This window comes from Lynx rufus, unplaced genomic scaffold (assembly GCF_022079265.1).
Source record: "Lynx rufus isolate CCGP_SWC_20201006 ecotype Redwood Valley unplaced genomic scaffold, mLynRuf1.p SCAF_2, whole genome shotgun sequence".
Classification (NCBI taxonomy): Eukaryota; Metazoa; Chordata; class Mammalia; order Carnivora; family Felidae; genus Lynx; species Lynx rufus.
Window position 1 is genome coordinate 101,686,487 of NW_025814834.1, and position 23,875 is coordinate 101,710,361.

The following is a 23,875-nucleotide window of genomic DNA, read 5'->3' on the forward strand; positions in this document are numbered from 1 at the left end:
CGTTTTCAGAGGGTCCAGTCCACCACTCTGCCTTCCTTCAAGGGCCCCCAAAAGCTGATCCCAGCCTGCCTTTCCTGCAGAGACGGGCCTATCTACTCCTTTCCCAACAAACACACTTGTACTCCCCCTGCACCCTCTCGTGTTTTTAACTATGGTTGTACTTTATCCAAATTGACCTTCCCACCTGTCTCTGCCTATTAACATGCAACTCTCCGTTCAGACCTAGCCCACGTCCTGCCTCCTCCACGAAGCCTCCCGGATCTCTGCACACCTCACTGCTCTGCCTCGTCCCGCGCCCTCTGGTTTCTCTTCATGGCCAGTTGCTCTGGGATCTATCACATGCTGCCCTGGACCTCGGTGAATGGTGTGTCTGTGTCTCACCTCTGTGCTCCGCCCATGATCTGCCCAGATGTGGCACACACAGAATGTGCTCTTAATGAGGGGGGTGCACAAGACCAGCCACATCTGGCCGTGACTCAAGAGAGAAACAGGGTCTGAAGGTGTCATGCTTATTTAGGTGTCCTCAGTGTGAGGCCCCTGTTTGCAATTTTTGGTGAAGTAAACTTGAGTACTGTGTAAGAACAGAAGCAGCGGCGGCCACTGAGCTCTCGTTCTTGTTGCTACACCATTACAACCGCTGGCTGGCATCTGGCGGGGGGGGGGGGCAGGAACAAAAGGCACACAGGTAACTGAAGGGCCTACAAGACCACCACTCACATGGGCTGGTCGTTCAGCTAAAAGCCTTTGTTTACTAAAAAAAAAAAAAAATCTCAGCCGACCAAGCTCTGGGGTCCAGCGGGCTACGTTTGCTCCCCAGGCTCCTTGCTGGGGCCTGAGCTGCAGGGCCTGTGTTTTACACGACTGTTTCCCTCAGGGTTTACTTCTCACTGCTTGCTCAATTAACATTTGCTGAACAAACGAATTCGTTTTTATTCAGAGAGTCCATACAGATACAGGTACCTTCATATGTGCAATGTTACTGGAGAAACAAAAGTTGAACCGAAACAGAACAAATACTGCCCACATTTCTTCATAGGACGACGGGCATTATCCAAGCCATCAGGTGCACACTGTCTGATTCCATCGGCATCAGAGAGATGAAACGGAAGCAAATGGGAGGAAGGAAGTACCCAGAGTGTTGAGGTGCATCTCTCTACTGTAGTGTTTGGAACCACTTCACCAGCCTGTAGTCAATACGTGGCATTAAAAAAAACCCAAAAAACAAAAAACAATGACATACGATGACGTCTGGGAGTTTTCAGGAGGCCTTGGCTTTCACCTTGGACAGCAGCACCTCATTCTTGCGGCCCTCCTGGAAAGGAACAGAGAGACGGCATGCAGAGAGGTGGTGACCACATGAGCTCCCACGTGAACCTGACGGTCTTACTACCTTTTCCCCAGTCCCAGGAGAGACAGCTACTGACTGACTAAACCGGCCCCCTTGCACGCTGCTACCAGCACGACGGAACTTCCTGGAGACGTGCACCTGATTCAGTGCCAAAACAACTATAATGACAATTGGCTTCTGGGCTGTCAGACTGAGAACTGGATGAGGATTAGGCACAGTCATCGCAAGACTTCGTGAAGTCACTGAAATGCTCAAGGGGACAGCAGCAGAAAGCAGACACTTTTATGTTCCAATCTTGGACCACTACGATAAGAAAGGGGCAAGGTCCTTGGAGCCAGCCGCCGAAGGAGTGACCCAGCTCACACAGCAAGCAGAACACACAGCAAAGTTCTTACTCTGACAACAGTGAAGGTCAAGAATATCCTTGGCTTTAAGAAAGAAACTCACAGAACACAGGGTGAGAGAAATGCATCGAGGGACACCTCCCCTTTTAACACTGAGCTGTCTGAAATCCATTACTGCACGTCCTGAGGGAGATGACCGAGGGAGGTCATGGGTGCCGTCCTGTGTGTGTGGAATCTGATGTCCAGTGGCGCAAGGTCACCTCTGCATCGCTTTGTATCCCCCCTTCCTTAAACACGTTCCAAAGCTTCTCACTAGGCATCCTCCTTCCCTCTGGACTCGACAGCTCAGGATATCCTTGACACCTCCATCTGCTAGCAAACAGTGTCCCCTCCTTCCTCTGGCCATGTCACCAGGAGCCCTGTTTAAACTGAGAGGTGCACATGGTAGTGGGAAGGGCCTGGACACACAAGCTGGAGGGCCAGGCCTCCAGTAGCCCTGCTTCGGGGATTCTCCTAGTGGGGAAGAAATTCTTTCACCCTTCAACCCCCTGCATCCAAGAACCCAAGAGTCAATGTTTCCACCTTTCTGGGCCTGGCTATGTGCTCTCAGCTCTCCGGAGGCCCTTTGTTCTTTCTGGCAGTGTTGTGGCTCATGTCTGCAGTGGCCCTTTTTTTTACTAAGTGCCAGTTCCCCTGTAGGTACTTATTTTTCTCCTCAGAGCTGGGGAATAGCTGGGCTCTGGGCCTGGGGTAAGGCTGAATTATTCTGTCAGAAGCAGAGTACTCTAACACTTTTTGAGTACATGTTTCTGGAGGGGGAGGCAGTTACTTTTTCCCTGGGGGTGGGAAGAGAAAGAAGTTGAGTAACATTTGTTGGACTAGAGAACGAAGTTTTCCTTTTTAAAACGGGTTACTGAGACTTGCTTGGGGAGGAAACCTCCAGCCAAAGACTGAGTGCGTGCGTGTGGCGGGGGGGGGGGGGGGGGGATGGAACAAGAACAGGCAGGTAGTCATACTATTTATTATTAAACTACTGTCTTTACTTCTGTGTATTTTTTGAAAATTTCCATAACAAAAAGATAAAACAACAAAACAATGACTAAATACATTCAGTTGTCACCCACTTCAACTTTCAAACGAGGCAAAAACAACTCAGAAGCATCCAAGTGCTCCTGTGGCAGGGTCCCCAGCAGGGATAATTCTGGGGACCACACTACGCTCAGACGGTGCCTGAACTCTCTGGCTGTACCTGGTATGTGTGAGCCCTGATTAAGTTTCATGCAAGCTACTGGAGGCCTTTTGGGAAACCACAGAATGACACCGTCTGTCTGTTCAAAGCAAATACAGAAAGGGTCCCTTAGGCATTTCTTTCTAGAAGAAAAGGGAAAATACCTCCCTTGATTCTGTTTCTTTCCTACTGAAGACCGTATGGGGCCCACTATGTGCTAGACATGGCACTTTAGCCCCCTCGAAATTATGCGCTCAAAGCCAGCTTCGTGAAAATGTATGGTTTGCATTCCTCAGTGCTGGGCTAGAATTGAAATGTTGGGTCGGTGACCTTAGGAGAGGCTGTGCTTCAGGGACGTAGTTAATTAATGCAATTTGGCCATTAAACTGATTTCAGAGTATGTGCTGTTTCCTGGCAGCCTTGCTGTTAACAAACCCTGCTGGGGCGAGCAAGCCCGTGGGAGTTTGGACACGGTCAGGGGTCTCGATACCAGAGGAGGCTGGGAGTCAGGACGAGGGGCACCACTGAGCTCGATGAATGTGGAGGAAACCAAATCCAATGAAGCGGAAGTAGTAATGTGGCCAAGGGCCATGCTCTGGACGATGATAACTGTGCTCTGCACGAAGTGATGAGTGCCAGAGACCAGCATACGGTGGGAATCTAGAACCCAGGAGTAGATGACGAGGCAGGTTGGGGAGAGACAAAGAAAGAGGGCAGAACAGAGAGGGTTCATCATCCCAGACTCTGCCCTGGGATGAAAGTCTGCCTTCCCAAACTGTGCATCTATTGCCAATGAGATCTGACCGGTACCGCAATACGTAACATAGCAGAATCAGCCTGGCTGAAGGGATGGGGTGGGAACTGGAGGGGAGTCGGCCTCCACTGTCGCTTCTCCCTCAACCTGTGGGGGCCCCAAGAGGGGCCAGGTTACCTCAGAGGAGCTTATGGAAAAGGTTTGAGATGTGGGGACACTGACATGAGATGGCTAATTTTAAAGTTTTGCCAAGTAAAACATTAAAAAAAAAAAAAAAAAAGGAGTACATACTATCAGTTTTAATGTCGAAAAACAAGAAAGTATGCGTTTTTTCCCCAAAAGGTAAGTCCTTTAAATGAAATATATGTAGCTGTCTGAAGGACATATTATATTCTCCTTCCCCTTTATCTCTCCAACTTGCTTTGGACCGAAGAAAATAGGCATGGGCAAGGAGATGGTCTAGTAGTCTCAGCCGGCTTGGAGAGACCCTCCCTTGCCCTCTGACATGCGAGTGTCTGTGCCTGAGGAGGCCGGGACAGAAATCTTGATGCTTAATGTATCTGAAGGAACTGTTTCCTTTGGAGGTCACCCTAAGCCTTTAGCCCTGAGCTTTTCCATTTCGCTTTTATTTGCTTTGATTTTGACAGCTTATACTCATCCTCCCCAACTTACCTGCTTTTTGTTTCTGCTGTCAAAAGGGCAGTGCTGACATGTCCAAACAATATTTGAAATGTAATTCCTCTCCACTGGGCCTTTTCTCTTGGTGAGTTATTTGCATTCAAGGGCAAAAAAGAGCTCTTCTAGGTCCTATTTGATCCTTGCCCGCTAGCTCACTAGCCCTTCCAACCTCTGCTAACCACAAGGGGCTCCTACCAAGAGCACCTCACCACCCGGTCACTCTCCCATGCTGCCTGGCCTTAGGTCTCACTCCTGCTCTGCCCATGGCCAAATCTTCATCTGAGGGAGATCTTCCCTAACCACACCATCTCCATTAGTACCCCCAACCCCCTGGCAAAAAGTGAAATTACTTCTTATATGTTAATACTTGTTTACTAGGGTTTCTGTTTCCTAGCTTGTTATCTGTCCCCCCAACCACAAAATAAGCTCCTTGACATAGGGACTGGGTCTTGATATACCTCCAGGGGCCTGGTAGGAGCTGGAAGAACATTTATGGAAAGTATAAAGATTTCAAAATGTCTATGGGCTGTGGCTCCCAAAAGTTAAATAAAAAAAAAAAAAAAAAAAAAAAAGGAAGGAGGGTTGCCTGGGTAGCTCAGTCAATTAAGCATCCAACTCTTGATTTAGGCTCAGGTCACGATCTCATGGTTCTGGGATCGAGTCCTGCATTGGGATTCTCTCTCTCTCTCTCTCTCTCTCTCTGCCCCTCCCCTGCTTACTCACATGTACTTTCTCTCTCTTAAAATAAATAAATGAACATTAAAAAAAAAAAAAGGAAAGAGAAGTAGAAAAGGAAAAAGGGTAGAAAGGAAGGAAGAGAGAAAAGTCTAAAAATATATAGAACAAAATTATTGGTATGAATAGATTATATTTTTTATTCTGTAGACCAAACACCTGGATACAACTACACCTCTGGCTCCTCTATATTCAGCCATTTCCAAACTCACTGAAACCACATGGATTTGGGTTAGAAAGGGGGTAGGAATTCCTGAAAATGAAGTGTCTGATACCCTAGAAAGTGACAAAATGAAGTCTCTTTTCTGGAAAATCTCTTAAGCAAAGAGAAAACACTTTTCTGTCTGGACCCATGAAGAGAAACCCTGCCCAAATGCAGGCAGAAATGACAGAGACCAACAAAATTTAGTTGAGTGTTGGGCACGACAGGAGCCAGACAGAGTGCTAGATGCTTTCATCCCTCGCCTGACCCAACAGAATCCAGCAACGAGGAAATGGGTTTGGAGGGATTAAGTCACTGGCCAAGTGCACAGTTGGTAAGTGGTAAAGGTAGAGCTTGAATCCAAACCTGCCACGCTCAAAATTCATTCTTTCCACAGGCTTCTCAAGGTCTCTCCCCATCTTATTCCAGACCTGAATTTAGAACTGCTGTTTCCAAGTGACTCTGGATGCAGGCCGATAGTGCTTTTCCTTGTGAGTTTGATATGCTCATTAGATGTCAGAGGAATGAAAATAAAGACATCATTGTCTCTGAAACATTCAATTCGAGACTCAAGATGGGCCCCCGAACGACACAGTTCTGAACCACCTAGATGTCGTGCGTTACTGTTGGGATCACACCGCCAAGCTGCTATTACGGACCAGTGGAAACCAGAGAATCCATTCCCAGTGCCCCCCTCCCCCCCCCTCCCCCCACCCCCATAGCCTTACATGCCCTCCCCAACCCTCCTCTTACCTCCTTGAACTCTTTCACAGTCTTGAAGTACAGCCTTTGTTTTTCTAACAGTTCCAAGTACTGGTCATTCAACTGGTCTCTTCTCATTTTGTTCTCTTGCTTTTTCTTTTCCATCTGTTAAAACATTTCAGGAAACGGTGATGAAAAGGCCTATTGTGACCAAGGGCTGCTGGCAGCATCCAAAAGGTGAGTATTACCAACATTTCTGTGGACTTCATTTACCTTCTATACATTACTTCTGGGATTTATTCTTTGCATGACATTACATAGAGGCTTGTCTACTTCAATCAGCAATTCTCCTATCATTGGGCACTAACTGTTCCTGTGTGTGTGTGTGTATGTGTGATTATAGTTTCACAACAAACAGGTTGGTGGTTCTCAACCATGGGCTATTTTGCCCCCCAAAGGGCATGAGGCGATGTCTGGGGACAGACACCTGTGAGGAAGGGGTGCTGCTAGGAGCCAGCGATGCTGCTAAACATTCTACAACGTACACAACAAGGAGTAGTCATTCCTGGTCCAAAATATTGATTGTGTTGAGCCTGAGAAACTCCTATTTAAATAACTGAGTTCCCTTTTCATTTTCATTTAGCACAAGTATTTCTCACACTATTGTACAATTCCTACAATTAAAACTATACAATATTCCTGATCACCCTGCTAACTTCACCCATCTTTCTAGTCACACACAATTAAGGTTGTTTCCAGGATGGTGACCTCATAAATAAAGGCTGGATTTGGGTTAGAGAGACTTTCCTAAGGTACCTAACAGCTTTGTCATTCAACAAATACTGTGTGGACACCCTGGGCACTAAATGCTGTGGTGACGAGGCAATGTCACTGCTCCCACGGAGGGTGCATGCTAGAGGGACTGACACTAACCAAGCACCTTACACAGAGCTCTGCGTGCAAATTCACACCCGTGATCAGTACTGTGAAGAGAATGACAGGGTTGGGAGACAGAGAGGAGCATGCGTGGCATCCTCAGACTGGATGGTCAGGGAGTGCTCTCTGAGGAAGTGACCTTTGGGCAGAAAGTTATGGTGGTGAGCTGGTGCCTGGCTGGTGGCAGGTGGTCAAGAGCACGCTGGATGAATTCACTGGTCTTCTGATGCCCGAACAGCGCTTCTGAGTGACGCGTTGGGAGGGATTACACAGTTGACACAGGGTAACGTCGAACTGGCTGTACCATATTCTGCACTCAGCCCCATGCCATGCTATGGGCTGATCACGTGGGTGAAGTGTGACCCGGTGCACCCCCCCAGCCCTTTCCAACCTTGCTTGGGGGAGGGCCCGCCCCACATGGACATTCATCTGCCCGGTCTGCTCCTGACCATGTATACAGCTCCTAAGTCTCCTGGTGACCTAATCCTGAGACCCTGCTCTCCTCTTTCTATAGGTCTGCACGTGGGCACCTGTCGCATGCCTGCGCCCAGGTCTGGAGTCTGGTAACCCGCCTTTCCCAGTGTGTCCCGTGCTCCCTTCTGGCAGGCTTCCTGATACCATCCAAATGAAAATGGTTCCTGCCACAATTCCCACTGCTCTTACTTGCTGGACCCCAGTTCTCACAGCTGCCAGACACTTTTTCCACTGGATCCCTACCTCCTAGCTAGCACAGCAGGCAGATCGACCCCAGGCCTTTCCTGCCTGCTCTGTCCTCCAGCAGAAAGTCTGGCCATACCTGACCACGTCCCAGTGATATAAACACGGTCCTATAGGGGTGCCTGGGTGGCTCAGTTGGTTGAGTGTCTAATTTCAGCTCAAGTCATGATCTCACAGCCCGTGAGTTCAAGCCCCGCATCGGGCTCTGTACTGACAGCTCAGAGCCTGGAGCCTGCTTCAGATTCTGCATCTCCCTCTCTCTCTGCCCCTCCCTTGCTCATGCTCTTTGTCTCAAAAATAAATAAAAACATTAAAAAAAAAAACATGGCCCTATAATCAATTTAATTTCAGTGTATCCAGGACCCCACATGGGAGGTGGTGTATCAACCCTGAAATGGAATGAGCAATCCTACCCCTGTCACTTGTTGTGTTTCCCTGGGCAGGTTATTTAACCTTTTTGAAAGATAGGTCCCCTAGTTGCAAAATAAGGATAATATCACCTAGATCACAGGTTTTGTTACCTGTGTATATAGGTATATGTGGGACTAAATATTGTACGAATGGCATGTCACTTGGTTTACAATAGCCATTCAGCAAAGACTCTGTTTTGTCTTCACACTGGATGCCCTAGAGTGCTGGTGGTAAGCAGTGTAAGGGTCCTCTTTGCTCTCAGAATCAGGAGCTGGCTTAGGGCTGAGTTTTATTTTCACACTGTCCTAGCACCCCTAACCCAGGCACATGGTTCTCATGCCTTGCTTATCCCCCTTCACACTCTAGGTCAGGAACCCCTTCTTACGCTGGGCACTTGCTCTCAGTGTTCCAGAAATCCAGAGACTTCTCCTCAGGATCAGGTCAAAATGCCTGCCAGTATGTGACTATCTCTTTACTCAGAAACCCTTCGATGCACCATAAACACCTTCTCTATCATTTGTAGGCACTGCTGGTCTATGGTCTACTCTGTGTATATTCTGCACCTGCCAGTTCTGTGCCTGGGGACGTCCGTGCTCTGGGAGGACCCGACTCCCCTGCCACATACACTCTGAGCAGGTACCACCATGGATAGGGAGAGCGATGGTTTTTCAAAAACATCAAAAGAAATGCATCTGAATGAATGTTGTTCTGCAAAGACAGACTTCTTGCATTTGAAGTGCCAGTCAATATTCAAACTTGCCCCAAACCCTCTCTGAGAACTGCCTTTAGAGTCAACTGAATGAAATCATTCACTCAGCAAAGAGTTCTTAAAAGCCCACCACGGTCAGGTGCTGTATTTGCCACTGGGGATGCAGACATGAAAAAGAGAGCCCTCTCTGCCCATGGTCCTGACCACCTGTCCAGTACGCCACATCTTTACAACTTATCTCCTGGTAAACAGGAAGGGGAAGCCAAAGGAAAAAAACCCAATAAATTCCTAGTGTTCTTTCCTACGGACAAGAGCAGCTCCCCAAGGAGGAGCCTGGCAAGGGTGGAAAGGTCCACCACGCTGGGATCTGGGTTGTGAAAGGCTTGCACTTAGCTAGATTCTTTGTCCTCCTTCTACATTACACCCTAGGTCATCAAGGGACTGTCTTGCATTGGGTATGTGTACATTCTCATGACTGCTTTCGTTTTTGTGGCTGAATAGTCTTGCCACTAAGTGATAATTTTATTTTTTGCTCCACTGACATCATTTTATTGAAGTCGTTAATGGGGAGATTAATCCTTTCTCTAGGGAAAGGGATATAAAGATATTTTGCCCTTAATTCATCTCTTGTGAGATGAGATTACAGGCAGCTTGAATGTCTGTTTTTTGTGAGTTCTTATGATGACAAGTCCTACCGGTATCCTTTCCTTCATGTGTTTACATTCTGGCATGGCTCACTGGACCACTTTGCCCCTAGCTCATGAGAGGAGATGACCTAAGTCCCCAGAAGGTTTTACTGCCATGTCTGAGGACCACTCTGGTGTGATCCATTTTTTAAGTGGACCAAAAGTAAGAGATTTGGAACTATTAGTTAGGATTCATCTGGTTATCACAGTAGAAAACTGTAACTACATCTGGTTTCCAGACAGTCATCAAATCTTCCTTACTACTATCAAAATGGCTCAAGTGCACAGCCACAAAGCGATGAAAACCCCATACTGGCCCCAGGCTGAATGATTCTCTGTAACGATCTCTAGAACTCCCATAACACCTATCAATTCCTCTTCTCTCTTCTGATTTCTGAGGCATAATATCCTCTCACTTTAGAATTCAGTTTGACAATTATATGCATTTTTTATAGAGGACTTCTGAAAACTAAAATACTCTCAAGATCCTAAGAAATGAATCTCTAATGGTAGAATTTCAGGCCAAAGATCCAGTGAAGAAGAGATTCTGGGTAAGAGAGGAAGCCTACTGGTGAAAGTGGGTTTCCTTATCTATAAAATGGGGGTAACACTACTTGCTTAAGAAGGCTTTTAGGAGGAATAGCACCACGCTTAGCTCACAGTGGGTATTCAGTCCACAGGAGCCACTGTTAGGAGCTGCCTTGGAACACCAGCTGCCTTTGGAGCTGGCCCTGCCCACTGCAGGGTCAGAGGTATGGTGGGAACCCACTCTGCAGACACTGAAGATGTGTCTTCAGGATCGGGAGCACATCCCCAGGTCAACCAGAAGAGGCCTGCTCTTCCCAGGGCCTTCTCTAAAACCAGTATGAAATCCAGGTTGTATTATAGGAAAAAAGCCATCTGACCTTCATTCTACTTTGCTTAATTCCTTCTACGATCTGTTCCATCTGACGTAAAAACTGGTCCCGGGTAGCAGGGGAGGCCATGGCTCTGAAAGAAAAATCAGCGGAGTTATGACTCGCACACAGGATGCTGAGGAAGGGGGCGGTGTCAGGGAGTCCTCCCCATACCCAGATGATGCCCCAAGAGGCACCCAGGTCCCCAGCAGTTAAAGATTCTAAACTCCGAGGAAGGCACAAAAATTAGCTTCATCTCTTAACTGAATATTAATCTTTTTTGTCACTTTCTCTACAATTTTCTTAAGTGATAATGTATTTTCTTAAAGTAAAACAATATATCATTAAAATCAACAAAAACTTTTTTTTTTTCCAACAAAAACTTTTTTTTACTTTGACAATGACATGCACTGCCTAGGACATGGATTCCATTTTGTTTTTAGAAATCTGGGGATTTGCAGGCACTGCTCCAGACTGGCAGACATATTCTGAGATCTTCCTAAAACTGGGGTTGGGAAACCTGGTCCTGTTTCTAAAAGCAGCAGCTAAACCAGTGGCTCTCCTGGTGTCCTTCACTTCCTGTTGTGCACTGGGAATGGCACCAGAAGGGTCAGAGCACACGGACGCAAGGATTGAGAATTTTTCCAAAGGATGGGCTGACAGAGAGCAGAGCTCATCACAAACACACTCCAACACTGCAGCCTCTCCCAATTATCAGGAAATGATGATGAAGGCGCCATTTTTAGAAATGCCACAGGGTTATAACTCGCTAATTGAAGCTGAATCTTACCACCGAACTGTGGGTTTTTTTTTTTTTTGATTTGTTTTTAATTAGAAATGAAGCTTAAAATCTAGAGTTGGTAATTCATTAAGATCTTAGTCACTGGTCACCTGCCAGGGGATAAGAGAGGTTTGTGCTGGAAGCAAAGGAAGGGTGCTTACAGACAGCAAGCACTGGGGCTACCATTGGGCATGCTTAAGGGCTGGTATGACTTGGGTACAGGGAGGCCTTGCCACACAGTTTTTGGAGAAAAAAATTCTTATCTGAATAAAGTGGTTTAGAAGATGCACATTGACTTAAAAACAAAATCTATCATAAGGTTTTAAAAATCGTTTTAAAAAATCAGATTAGTTCATTATCTAAATCTTAAAGCATCTCTATGTGCCCCAGAACAAATGGTATTGATCTAATCTTAACAAGACGAAAGTAACATACAAAGAGATTACGGTAGTGAGGCGGTCAAGTTACTTGCAAGTTAACTTTTTCCAAACCAAGATATTCCTTGGTGTCTTTCAAACTCACTCTAACATCACCGTAGTTCTGCAAGAACGCAGAGACCGCGTGAGCTGAGACACGCCTGGACTTGGCAGGAGGGGGAAAGTGTAAAAGCCACATGTCTAGCACAGTCTTACTCAGTCACACCCCTGTGAAATCGAAGGTGAGAGGAGTACAAAGTGCAGGGGGCACCAAGGTCGTGACGGGAAGGAGGGGGGCCGGTACTTACTGGGAGAAGTTCTCATGAATTGAGTTCAGCAGGCTAATCTGAGGAAGAAAGCGGGGGGGGGGGGGGGACTGTAAGCAAAAGGTTGAAAGACCCTGCACCGCCCCCACCACCACACACGGTTTTGTCTCTGGACACTGCTCCTGAGAGGAACACACCTTGTTTCCGGAAATAAAAGGACATGAGAGGGGCACCTGAGTGGCTCAGTCGGTTAAGTGTCCGACTTCAGCTCAGGTCATAATCTCCCAGTTCGTGGGTTGTCGGGCTCTGTGCTGACAGCTCGGAGCCTGGTGCCTGCTTCGGAGTCTGTGTCTCCCTCTCTCTCTGCCCCTCCCCCACTCATACTTTGTCTCTCAAAAAATTAAAAAAAAAAAAAAAGGACATGAGAAAAAGAGCAACACGGTCTCAAGCCCCCCAGTTTTTCCCAGAGCATCTACCTTCCGACAGCCCAGGACCCCAGGAATGCAGGAAGACGGGCCACAGAAGGGTCTAAACTCCGGCTGAGAAAACACTAAGCTAACATGAGGGCTCTTCGGGCAGCTACCGCCACAGTCCTTGCTCTCTTGCCAAACACTGTACTTTATTTTCAGGGCTACCAGCTTAGCGGAGGGTCAGTCAGGGTGCACAGCGAGGACATGTCCATCCTGCTGCTCCCCAATGCGGCCAGGTGCTGGGCGGCTCTGAGAGTCTCTGCGGGAATCCATCATTCAAGGCCCCCTTCCCGTGGAGAACACCTTAGCCCACACGCACAGGACCCTCTCTCTGCCCCAATACTGCAGTCCAGGGCAAGGCTCTGAGCTCGGGGTCTAGAACCCTAGATCTTCTTTCTGGTTGTGTTATTAACTCAACTTGTGATTTATTGTACTTGGACTTCAGTTAGTAACACGGAAATGATATTCCTGTCCCTGCGACTCCCCAGGGATGTTTGAAAGCTAAAATAGCACAGGCCTTAATGGATTTGGAATAAAAGGCACAATTTAACCAAATGCAAAGTTCTATGTGAATATGGCTTGGAATTAAAAAGCTTCCAGCTGCCGCATACTCCTAGTTTTTAAAAGAATGGACCAGGGGCACCTGGGTGGCTCAGTTGGGTGAGGGTCTGACTTCAGCTCAGGTCATGATCTCACGGTTCGTGAGTTCAAGCCCCGTATCAGGCTTGCTACTGTCAGTATGGAGCCTACTTCAGATCCTCTGTCTCCCTCTCTCTCTGCACCTCCCCCACTCATGCTCCCTCTCTCAAAAATAAACATGAAAAAAAAAAAAAAAAGAATGGACCAACTTTAAACACTGCTGTTGAAGGAAGGTGATGGGCTTTCTAAGAAGGCTCTGGCCTGCCCCTAAGTTCGTTGGCAAGTCTTTTCCGCACTAGGTAGAAAGACCCCAAGGCCAAGGTGTGTGGCAGAACTATCTCCCGGGTCTGATGTAAAACCCATCAAATGCACTCCACTCGTACAGTCAAGCATTTCTCAAATGCCTGTTATGTGCCCATCACTATGTACAACCCCCGGACAGAGAAAAAGTGAACTCAATGCCCCTCCCTCAAGAAGCGTCCTCTAGGAAGAGAGAGATTGATCTGGTTTGATTGACAATAGCCAATGAAGGTGGCACTAATTACACATGCCTCCATCTGGGGACAGGAAAAAGACGCAGCTGCAGTATGGCTCTTATTAAAGAGGCAGGGCAGCTTGCAAGGTGACAATGAAATGGAAAAAAATTCTGTTGACCTCGAGGTGAGGCGGTAGGTGGGAACTAACATGCACTGGGACCCACCAGATGTAAGAACTTCACAGTCATTTCCTGTTTTGTCTCCAACACGATCGTATGAAGTGGGCGGCATGGCCCTCTTTATGGGTGAGGAAAATAAGGCCAGACTAAAACCCAAATCTGTTTGACTGGAAAGCGTGTGTTCTTTCTGCTCCACTGTGCTGCCACCGCGAAGACCACATTGTTCCTTTTTTTTTTTTTTTTTTTTTTTAAACATAGCTGCACACCCTGCTCTAATCACTTGTCCACTGTGAGGGAGCCCTGAATTCTGAGTGTCAGAGTAATGCAGAGGGGGTGTCTGTGCCCATGGCGAGCCTTCACTGCTGTTGGCCCCTGATGATTAAAAAGCTAGATTCCTCGTGTATACTGTAATAAGCCCACCATCCCCATTTTATTTAGCTGATTCTTTTATCTAGCCTTCTTTTTTTTTTTTTTGAAAAAAAAATTTGTTTTTTTTTTTTTTTTAAAGATTTTTTTTTTTTTCAACGTTTATTTATTTTTGGGACAGAGAGAGACAGAGCATGAACGGGGGAGGGGCAGAGAGAGAGGGAGACACAGAATCGGAAACAGGCTCCAGGCTCTGAGCCATCAGCCCAGAGCCCGACGCGGGGCTCGAACTCACAGACCGCGAGATCGTGACCTGGCTGAAGTCGGACGCTTAACCGACTGCGCCACCCAGGCGCCCCCAAAAAATTTGTTTTTAATGTTTATTTATTTTTGAAAGAGAGAGACACAGAGCATACGTGGAGGAGGGGCAAAGGGAGAGAGGGAGACACAGAATCCCAAGCAGCCTCCAGGCTCTGGGTTGTCAGCACAGAGCCTGATGCGGGGCTGGAACCCACAAACTGTGACATCATGACCTGAGCCAAAGTCTGACGCTTAACCGACTAAGCCACTCAGGCGCCCCCCTTTCCTTCCTTTAAAACTCAAATGAAAGCCTCACTGACCCAGGCCCCCTCCATGTGAACCCCGTTTCTCACAGGGCATGACAAAACAGCTTGAGCAGTCCCAGGTTGGCACAGGCCACAGGAGCAGCAAGGTGTCTGTTACTAACTTTGTAACCCAGCACTGGGCATGCGGTGCGTGCCCCTTCTGCTCACACTGACTGCATCCTTCAAACTTCCTGGGGTCGACAGCCCTGGTCTTTGCTCATCTGATTAAGTTACTTTCTTTTTATACAGATTCTTACCTCTTTTTCCAAATAAACCTTTTTATCATCCAGGGTGTTATATAAAGTGAAGAACTGCTTGGTTTCTTTGTGCACAGCTGAAACTGTAGATGCAAAGACATCAGCACACATGTAAGAAAACGGATCAGAACAGCCGTGAGCACCCTCTCCTCCCGGAAGCCCACCCCCAGGACCGCGGCCTGTCGGGGCATCTGTGCGGAAGCCCCAGAGTCGACCCCGTGCGGAGCCGCTGCAGGCGGATGGTAGCTGGCCGTTGTGACTGGCCCAGCCGGGACGAGGGGCCAGAGGAACCTGTCAGCATGTGGGGTAGGTAGTTTCTCAGGTGAGGGGTCCTGGGGGGACGGTGGCAAGGACGCTTGGTGTGCATGGTGTGGGAGGGCACGCCAGCTCTTCCTGTTTGTGTGGCTTCCTCCCTTCCCACACCCTCAGGAGCAGGAGTCACAGCCTGCTCACTTCTGTAGCCCCATGCTCGGTGCGGGCCCACAGCAGGTCCTCCAGAATACCTACTGGGTGAACGACGTGCCTGACCTAGGGCACAGTACGTGCCAGTAAGAGTACCTTTTTCTGCCCATTTGTGGGCCCATGACTAAGGGGTGGGGAGGTCTTATTTACCAGGCTCCCAACATCCTTTCCTACAAAATTCCTCTGCATCTCTGCCTACCTCTCCACCTTTACTCTTCCTGATAGAATGACTTAGGAGGCAAGCACCAAATTCCAGGACTAGGAGTGGGCCGTATTCACTAGAGGACGAGGTCACTGGGGAGGCTAGTGGGGTGGAGGGGGTGGGGACGGTTCCTGCCCCAGTTCCTCCTCCTGTTTGGTGGCTGGGTGCTTGGGCGGTCCCCCCATGTGACTCTGAGCCTAAATGCCTTCCTCATTGCTCTGAGTTTTGTCTCTAGCAGGAGACAAAATCCCAAGACCTGGATTCACAATCAGCCTTTGGGCCTAAACTGAGCCCTGCAATTTAGCCGTAGCCAAAGATTCTGATGTCTAAGATTCTGATCAGGTAACTGGCCAGATGACAGTGGGGTCTGGTTTCCCAGTTGCTCCCCGAACACAGGTTCCCTCTGGAGCAGCATGACTGGGGGAGGGGAGAGAGAGGCAGAGCAGGCTGGTGGGCACTTGTGGTTTCCTTGGGCAACTGCCACTAACACTGAAACCAGATTCTTTAAGCCACTCAGCCAACTTTTAACTTTATTACCCAGTGATAGCTGTCTCTCCCCCAAGCTGTGCAGCCCAAAGATGGGTGGGGGCTGGCGATATTGCCATACATAACTGGAAACAGAAGTTAATAATCTGATACAAGTATTTTGAGGCAGTAGTTAAAAATGTTTCCAACATAGAAATGTCTAATTTGTATAAAAATCATTACATGAACTACTCAGTATAAAGTAGTATTCCTGCTAAGAGCTTTAGAACAGGGGATTTTAAGCCTGGCTGAAACACAGAATAGCCTGGGGAGCTTTTAAAATCTTCTGACCAGGGGCGCCTGGGTGGCTCAGTTGGTTAAGCGTCGGACTTCGGCTCAGGTCATGATCTCACGGTCTGTGAGTTCGAGCCCCGCGTCGGGCTCTGTGCTGACAGCTCAGAGCCTGGAGCCTGTTTCAGATTCTGTGTCTCCCTCTCTCTCTGACCCTCCCCCATTCATGCTCTATCTCTCCCTGTCTCAAAAATAAATAAACGTTAATAAATAAATAAATAAAATCTCCTGACCAATTAAGTCAGATTTTTCTGGAGGCGGGGCCGGGTGATTAGAATGGATAGTTAAAGTTGAAAATCGCTGCCATCAATCAATCAATCAACTTTTAGCTTTGCTGCTCAGGGATGTGCCTGTCACCTTTCCTCTATTCAGATCAGAGACTGGGTGGAGGCTGCGGATATTTGACAATGATAAATACTAATGATGGAAATGATACAGATATTTTGATGCAACTGCTTGGAAATGTTTTTGGTGTAAAAATGTCCTATCAAAAGGGCTTTAACAAGTGTCAAATTTACTCTGAAATACACTGATGCAAGGTATTATTGAATATTATTATTGTTCAAAGCTGGAAAGTAGGCAGAGATAGAGAATTAAAGGGGAAAGATTTAACTACGAGTGTTGCTGTCTGCCTCTGACCAGCTGAAGCATGGTTGAGGACCACAGAAAACATCAGGATGGGGGCAGGCGTGAAAAAAAGTGTAACCCTCACTCAAGCAAAGACACTGCTTTGGCTGGGACCAGCATGGATGTTTGAAAGGCCAGGACCCCAAGGTGAAGTCTGAGGTAGGTTTTGGAAGAAGAAATGGTGCCAGCCAAGTGGGAGCTGCAGGACAGTGGCGTTGTGGACTTGGGGACCAGCTCAGAGGCCAAAACCCAGACACCCTTGCGAGAGGGGTGAGACACTGAGGGGCTGCAGGGGAAGCTGGCTGGCAGCTGGCCCACCTGATGCAAGACTCTGACCAGTGCACTTAGGATTCTGAAGATCATCTGACAAGTTACGGGGAGCTGTTGGATATTAGAGCCTTTAAAGTGAGAGTGTAAAATGGTCCAACTTCCATTTGAGTTAAGACCTGTCACACAAGAGTGCAGACTCTGGGCAGTGCTGAGAAGGTGGCTATGGCAGTGGCTCAGAAGAAACAGACTTGACCGTTTCTTGGAAGCAGAACCAGAAGGGCAGCGGAGTCAGAGACTAAGGGGCTGGGGGTAGAGCCTGGCTGGACAGTGATCCCAGTGAGCAGGAGGGGAAATGGGGTAGGGAGGCTGAATTCGGTTCTGTATCTGTTGAGCTGGAGGTATCCAGGGCATATGCATGAGTGGGGACCTAGAAGAAGGGGTGATGGTCCAGGACCCGTTTACAGACTAGATCTGAGTTGGGTCTGACAGAGCTGAGAAGGAGTCCCAGGCACAGGTAACAAGAGGAGTCAAGGCCCAAGATGTATGTCAAAGTGCATGGCATGTTGAGGGGTAGTGTGTGGGCAGGGGAAGCCAGAATGTGAACCTAGAGAAGGAAAAGGGGGCCTCCAGGCAGCCACTTAGACTGAGAAGGATCTGGAGATAATATGGAGAGATGCTGTCCTCAGTAGGCTGGCCCGGGGAGCTCCTGAAGACTGGTCAGCAGAGAGAGAAGTGACATGACAGACGGGTGGGTGAGGGACTCAAGGAAGGGTATACAGACCAGCTAGTGGTCGTTCAGCTGACTACGACACAAGTCAGAATGGCTATCACAGTGGGAGAGAGGCAATGACAATTTGAGGGCCACCCTGGACCTGACGAGCTGTGCTCGCTGATTCAGGCTGAGGGACACCCAGTCCTAGATTACTGGGTGAACACAATGCCGTCAAAATCAAGGACCACATAGGCAAGAAAGTTTGTAGAGAAGAACAATGAGTGAGGATTCATCCAGAGATGCTATATTGTGGGGTGCTGACTGTCCCGTGTGAAGCTGGAAAGCGGATGGAGAGCTCAGTGGAGCCAGATGGCTGACCAGGAGGTGTGCGGGTTTGAAACATCATGCTAAGAGCTCAATTAGCTCAATCTGTCCACAGAGAGGGCAGCAGAGCCCCCCAGTGCTGCTCCCGGGGTTAAGGGTCACTCAGCAGTGAGCTTTGTGGAATGAGCGCCCGGTGGGCCTGGTGACGACACGGAGCCCCTTCTGGTGGTGGCTTTCACGGACTGCGCTGTGATGCACACTGCACCATGCTCCCGCAGGACAGGACCCTCGCCTCCTGAGCCTCCTACCACCAGGAGTGTTTGCACCTACTCTGGCGGTAGAGTTCAATAAATCTCTTCTGATACTGTATTAGCTCGGCTCGGCTGGGAACTTCATCAATCTTGCGATGCAAAATTGCTATTTCTCGATTTCTTCGAGCCTAAAGGCAAAAGGGAGGAGGAGACAGTACTATTTGGTAAAAGGTCTTACATGCTCTCTGCCCCCATCTCCTTCTGAGCACAGCCACACACCCAAAAATCTGCTGTGGCCTGAGGCCCCCATCTCAGATTCTGACGGACTCTCCTCCACTTTGCAACACACGGAGGTGTGCGTAGCTATGAACTAGAACCAGAGAAGGCACGATGTTAATGGGTCGGCAAGGAAAATCCTGAGTAGTTAAGGCTTTTGTGGAGAGCTCTCAGCCATCCCTCCAGGCCCCAAAAGTCTCTAGAGTAGTGGATTCCACCACCACCAGGTGCGGAACAGGTACGGAAAGGAAGGCCTCCCAGGTGATGAGGAACTGCCTCCATATGGGTTCCAAATTCCTCAGCCTGTTGATAAGCTCCTCCAATACCTTCCTAGAATTTTCTCCCTACCATGGATTCGGGGTACGTTAGCCAAACTGGCTGCTGACTGTACCTGGGGAGGCACAGCGGTGCTGTGTGGCTCAGGGAGGGTTTAGGCTCCCGAGGCCTGGCAGGCAGTACCAGTGGGAAGTGGCTGGGTTCCCACACTGCTCCCCACTCCCACTCATGGTCCAGGACTAAAAGGCTCTTGGCACTGCCCTTCTTCTGTGCCACCCCATCTCTCTGGCCTGCCCTGCTCACGACAGCACGTGTGTGTCTCGAAGAACTGGGGGAATACAAACCTCCGGGAGAGAAGCTCACCAGCCCCTCTGGAGACCACACCCAAAGTCAGGTCTCTGAGGCTCTGGTCAGAGGCAAAAATGTGCTTCTATTGGCCAAGACTACCCTGCCCTCTGGGTGCTCAGGCTCTGACTCTTATGTCCCCGCCCCCTTCCCCTCTTCTCCCCCCCAGGAATCTTAAGATACAATTATTCACTGTTTTAATACATCTTTAACCTTTCCCTTTCTACTGGCTCCTTCTCACCAGCATTTAGACAGGCTACAGTCCCTCATCCCTCAAAAGCCCTTCCCTAAGCTCTGATCACCTTTCAGCCCTCAGCCTCCTTCTTCTGCAACAATAGCCCACCTTCCCTAACCTCTTGGTGCCTCTTGCTGCCCCCACGCCCTGTGGTCATCCTCACGGCATCTGGCTTCTCCAGACTCCCACTGGACTGCTCTCACCAAGGTCACCACAGGTCTCCTCTGGGAGACAGCTCATGGACAACCATCAGCTTCCAGCTTTCTTGATTTCTAGCAAAATTCACTATTCTCTCTGCCGAGCCCCCTGCTCAGCTTCTGCAAGCCCCTGCACTTGCCCATCTGGTTTCCCTCCCTCCTGGGTTCCTCCTTTCCCTCTGCCTGTCCCCACACAGGGTTTGCCCCATTTCCACAGCTTTGGTTATCACCTACACAGCGCCAACATCCATATCTCCAGCCCAGACTATTCTGAGCATCAGACCTGACATCCAATCATTTCTTGGACATTTCTACTTGGTCGAGTGCGAGTGCCCCAACTTTTAAAGCTCGTTAACACTCCTATACACACACGCCCTGAAGCTTATTCCTTTTGTTAATGCTTTCACTCAGTGAATAACACAAGTATCCACCCTACAGCCTGAGTCAGAAATTCAAGTACCATCCCTGACTCCTCTGTTTCTCTGATCCAATTGATGCTAGGTCCTATCAGATACAGCTCCTCAGTCTCTCCTGTGCCAGGTCATTTCTGCCCATCCCCATGGCCCCTGCTCTGGCTCAGCCCCTCAGCAGGACTATGGTAGCTTCCCTTTAGCCAGTTTGAAGCTGCCCACAATAGGCAGTTTGCATATAAACACCCTCGTACTTTGATGTATATGCACATATCTTGGTTCTCAAACAGCCAGCCAGCTCCTAGAAGACTGGGACCTGGCATCCCATTTACTATTCCTGGGACCTAAGGCAACCCTGAATATACTGTAAGCACACAGTCACAAATTTTCAAGTATGCAGCTGTGTTTTCCTGATTTTATTTAATTCTGTTTCTTTAAAGATTAGCAGTGTCCTTTTATCAAGGATGAATTTGACATATCCGAATTTCACCAAATAGCTCAGCAAAAGAAGCAACAGCCAGAGACAGGAGAAATGAGGGCTCACCAGCCCTGGCAGCCCTTTGGCCATTCCCATCAGAGCCTGGCTTTCTCTTCCCAGGGAACAGGAAGTAGGCCCAAGCCAAAGTACAACACAAGTTAGGTCTTGGCTTCTGAGCTTCCGTGAGTCAGATCCTGGCAATGTAAGGGATTTTACCACGCAATTTTGACATTATGTCCATTTATCTTTGGGACCAACTCTAAAACCTACTTCCCCCATATTTAATGGCTTTCTTACAAACCTCCAAGGTTATCAAACAAGACAGCCAAAATGGGCACTGTACGAGAGCACTAGAACTTGAATGCCGGCTCTGGCACTCACCAGCTGCTTGACTCTGGACAGGCGCGGAACGGATCTGAGTCAGCTTCTTCATACAGAAAATGGGGCTAAAACCTACTCTCCACCCCGGGTCAGGATCAATCAACATGAAGGAAAGTAACACACCGAAGTGAGGTGTTATTGTTATCTTAAACCACGTAGTTACCCTCCAGAAGGCAGCCTCAGTACCAACCTTGTTTTTAGATACTGACAATTCCTAGTTCTGCTACAGGACATTCATACCTAGTTAGGTGTATTTATCTATCTTGTTGTTCATGCTTTCACTTACCTGTAGTAAACGGATCTTGTAAAGTTTCTCTTTCTCCATATTATACCGTTTGTCTAGGTCTTCCTAAAAATTGGAAAAGGACACAACCATCTAAGAGCAGGAAACTTTGATTCTTCAATGAAGTCTTTTGAAAGTGAAATTTTTTTTTTTTTTTTTTTTTTTTTTTTTTTTTTTTTTTTTTTTTTAGAGACAGCGTGAGTAGGGGAAGGGGCAGAGGGGGAGAGAGAGGGAGGGAGAGAGAGAGAGAGAGAGACAGAGAATCTTCAGCAGATCCACACTCAGTGCAGACCTTGATGCTGGGCTCGATCCCATGAGTCAGGTTAGGATCACGACCTGAGCCAAAATTAAGAGTCAGACGTCCAACAAAACCACCCAGATACCCCAGAAATTGAATATTTTTGTCACATCTTTCCATTCTGAGGCCCCAAATGTCTTTTCTCCAATGGCTGAGTTTAGGGTCTGGGTCCCTGTGTTATGTAAGACCCTTGAGGCTCTTTCACATCACTTTATTACAATTCTTCCTTCTTCTGGGGTCTAGGTGAAATCTAGTGTTCTTAAGTGGAGTATCCCCCAAATTTATGCCTGCCACCAAAATCTACAATGATAAGGAAGTAATTATTAAAGAATCTCTTGTTCTAGGTATCTGCGTTTACAGTGACGCTGGATTTGCTTTCTACGTTTCTACTTAGAGCTACACTATCCAACATGAGAGCCACTAGCTACATGTGGCTGTTTAAATTTACTTTAACTGAAATTTTAAAAATATTCAGTTTCTCAATTACGACAGCCATGCTTCCAGTGCTCAGGGGCCACACAAGGAGCTAGTGGCTGTCAGAGTGAACAGTGTGGACACAGAACACGGTCATCACTGCACAGCGTTCTTTTGGGCAGCACTGAATTACAAGAAACTGGTTTAACTGGTTTAACAACCTGTGGGCCAAATTCACCTCTCTGCCTATTTTTGTAAATAAAGTTTTATAGGAACAAAGCCATGTCCTTTCGTTCACATAGGGACCGTGGCTTCGGGTAGCGGAGTTGGCACACAAAGCTGAAGCTATTTCCTGTTGGGTCCCTTAGGGTGTGCTGACCTTGGAATGTAGTACCACAGGGACAGTTTCCTCGCTCTGCATCACCCCCACCCCTCCGAGCCTGTGGGTTGGGACCAGCAGGTGTGGCCAGGGCAGGCCTCTCGCCTTCTCAGCTGGGATACCAGAGCAAACACAGAACGCCTGAACAAAGTCTGGGAGAAAACCCCCCAGAATGGCGGCCTTCAGGGCAATCACTGGTTAGACCCTATTCCGTCTGAGGGGCCAGGTGTGTGAAATGGGGCAATGCCCCTGAGAGCCCACACACGAAGACGTGGTCATAGTGAAAATTAAAGCAGGTGTGAAAACTGTCAGGGGAAGGTACAACGCTGGCGGCCACTCCCGGGGAGGGCAATGGCAGTCCTGAGATTGGGTACGTACTTACATTATGAGTCATCACAGGGGTTAGGGCACCATGTGGATCTCCAGAAGACAGGGTCTGAAATGATGAAAAGTAATGAACATCCTTCCTGAGTAAGGGGTATGGGACAGAAGCTAAGGGTCTGGATGTAGGAAGGGGTGGGGGTCAGTTCATGTACCATGTCTACGGGCCCCAGATTTTAAATTGTTCTTACATGTGTGTCATAACAAACAAACTGCAACTGTCTTTGAATGTAATAATCCCTCCAACAAGATGTGATTGCTAAGAAGAGAAATATGATCTTGAAAGTCTGATTTATGCAAACTCAGTGGCTGAGCTGATGATTTGAGCCTCAAAGTTTTAGAAAAACCAGAGAGGCTGGCTGTGTGACGAAGGTTCCAGAACACTGCTGCACTGCACGGCCAGATTCTGCTACTCTCCCGTGCCAGTCCCATCCTGCCAGCATGGAGACACCTCCAATACATACATCCTGCACAGCCAGGAGCACAGTCCCTGAGCCTGATGCTGGGTGGCTTGAACCAGCCTCTTCCCCTCCTTGAGCTTTGAGCTGCCTGAACCGGATCTAAAGGGAGAGGGTGCAGTCAATGGGCTCTGAGACAACCAGCTCCTGTGTCTTGCATCGTAAGCACTTGGGGCCTCAGGGGAAGAGCTTAGAATGAAGTGTGACAAGGAAAAACAAAACCAGTAATCCCTAGTCTTACTTGGTGAGAGACACAAACTTTTTTTCTGGCCTGTGTTTTCACTTAAAAAAAAATTATTTTTTAAGTTTATTTATTTATTTTATTTTTGAGAGAGACTGAGAGTGAGCAGGGGAGGGGCAGAGAGAGAGGAAGACAGAATCCCAAGCAGGCTCCACGCTGACAACACAGAGGCCGATGTGGGGCTCGAACTCACAAACTGTGAGATCTTGACCTGAGCCAACATTAAGAGTCAGACGCTTAACCAACTGAGCCACCCAGCTGCCCCTAACTTAACTTTCAGCAGAAATTCCCACTGGCTCCTCAGAAGAGCAAGTCCTGTGTCCTGAGAGCCAGCCACATCCAAACAAACATCACAGAA

General features: G+C 48.2%; 1 protein-coding gene across 1 annotated transcript in view; it reads right to left on the bottom strand.

The window, feature by feature from the left end:
* Positions 1–1,098: 1,098 nt before the first annotated feature.
* CCDC93 (coiled-coil domain containing 93) overlaps positions 1,099–23,875 on the bottom strand; it is a 92,928-nt gene continuing 70,151 nt past the window's right edge. The window contains exons 17-24 of the mRNA XM_047082888.1: positions 22,820–22,873; positions 21,350–21,412; positions 18,545–18,653; positions 14,802–14,884; positions 11,852–11,889; positions 10,356–10,440; positions 6,043–6,156; positions 1,099–1,312 (exon numbers count right to left, since the gene is read on the bottom strand). Of these exons, the coding sequence (XP_046938844.1) occupies positions 1,259–1,312; positions 6,043–6,156; positions 10,356–10,440; positions 11,852–11,889; positions 14,802–14,884; positions 18,545–18,653; positions 21,350–21,412; positions 22,820–22,873 (600 nt within the window). The 3' untranslated portion in view covers positions 1,099–1,258. The remainder of the gene's footprint in view (positions 1,313–6,042; positions 6,157–10,355; positions 10,441–11,851; positions 11,890–14,801; positions 14,885–18,544; positions 18,654–21,349; positions 21,413–22,819; positions 22,874–23,875) is intronic.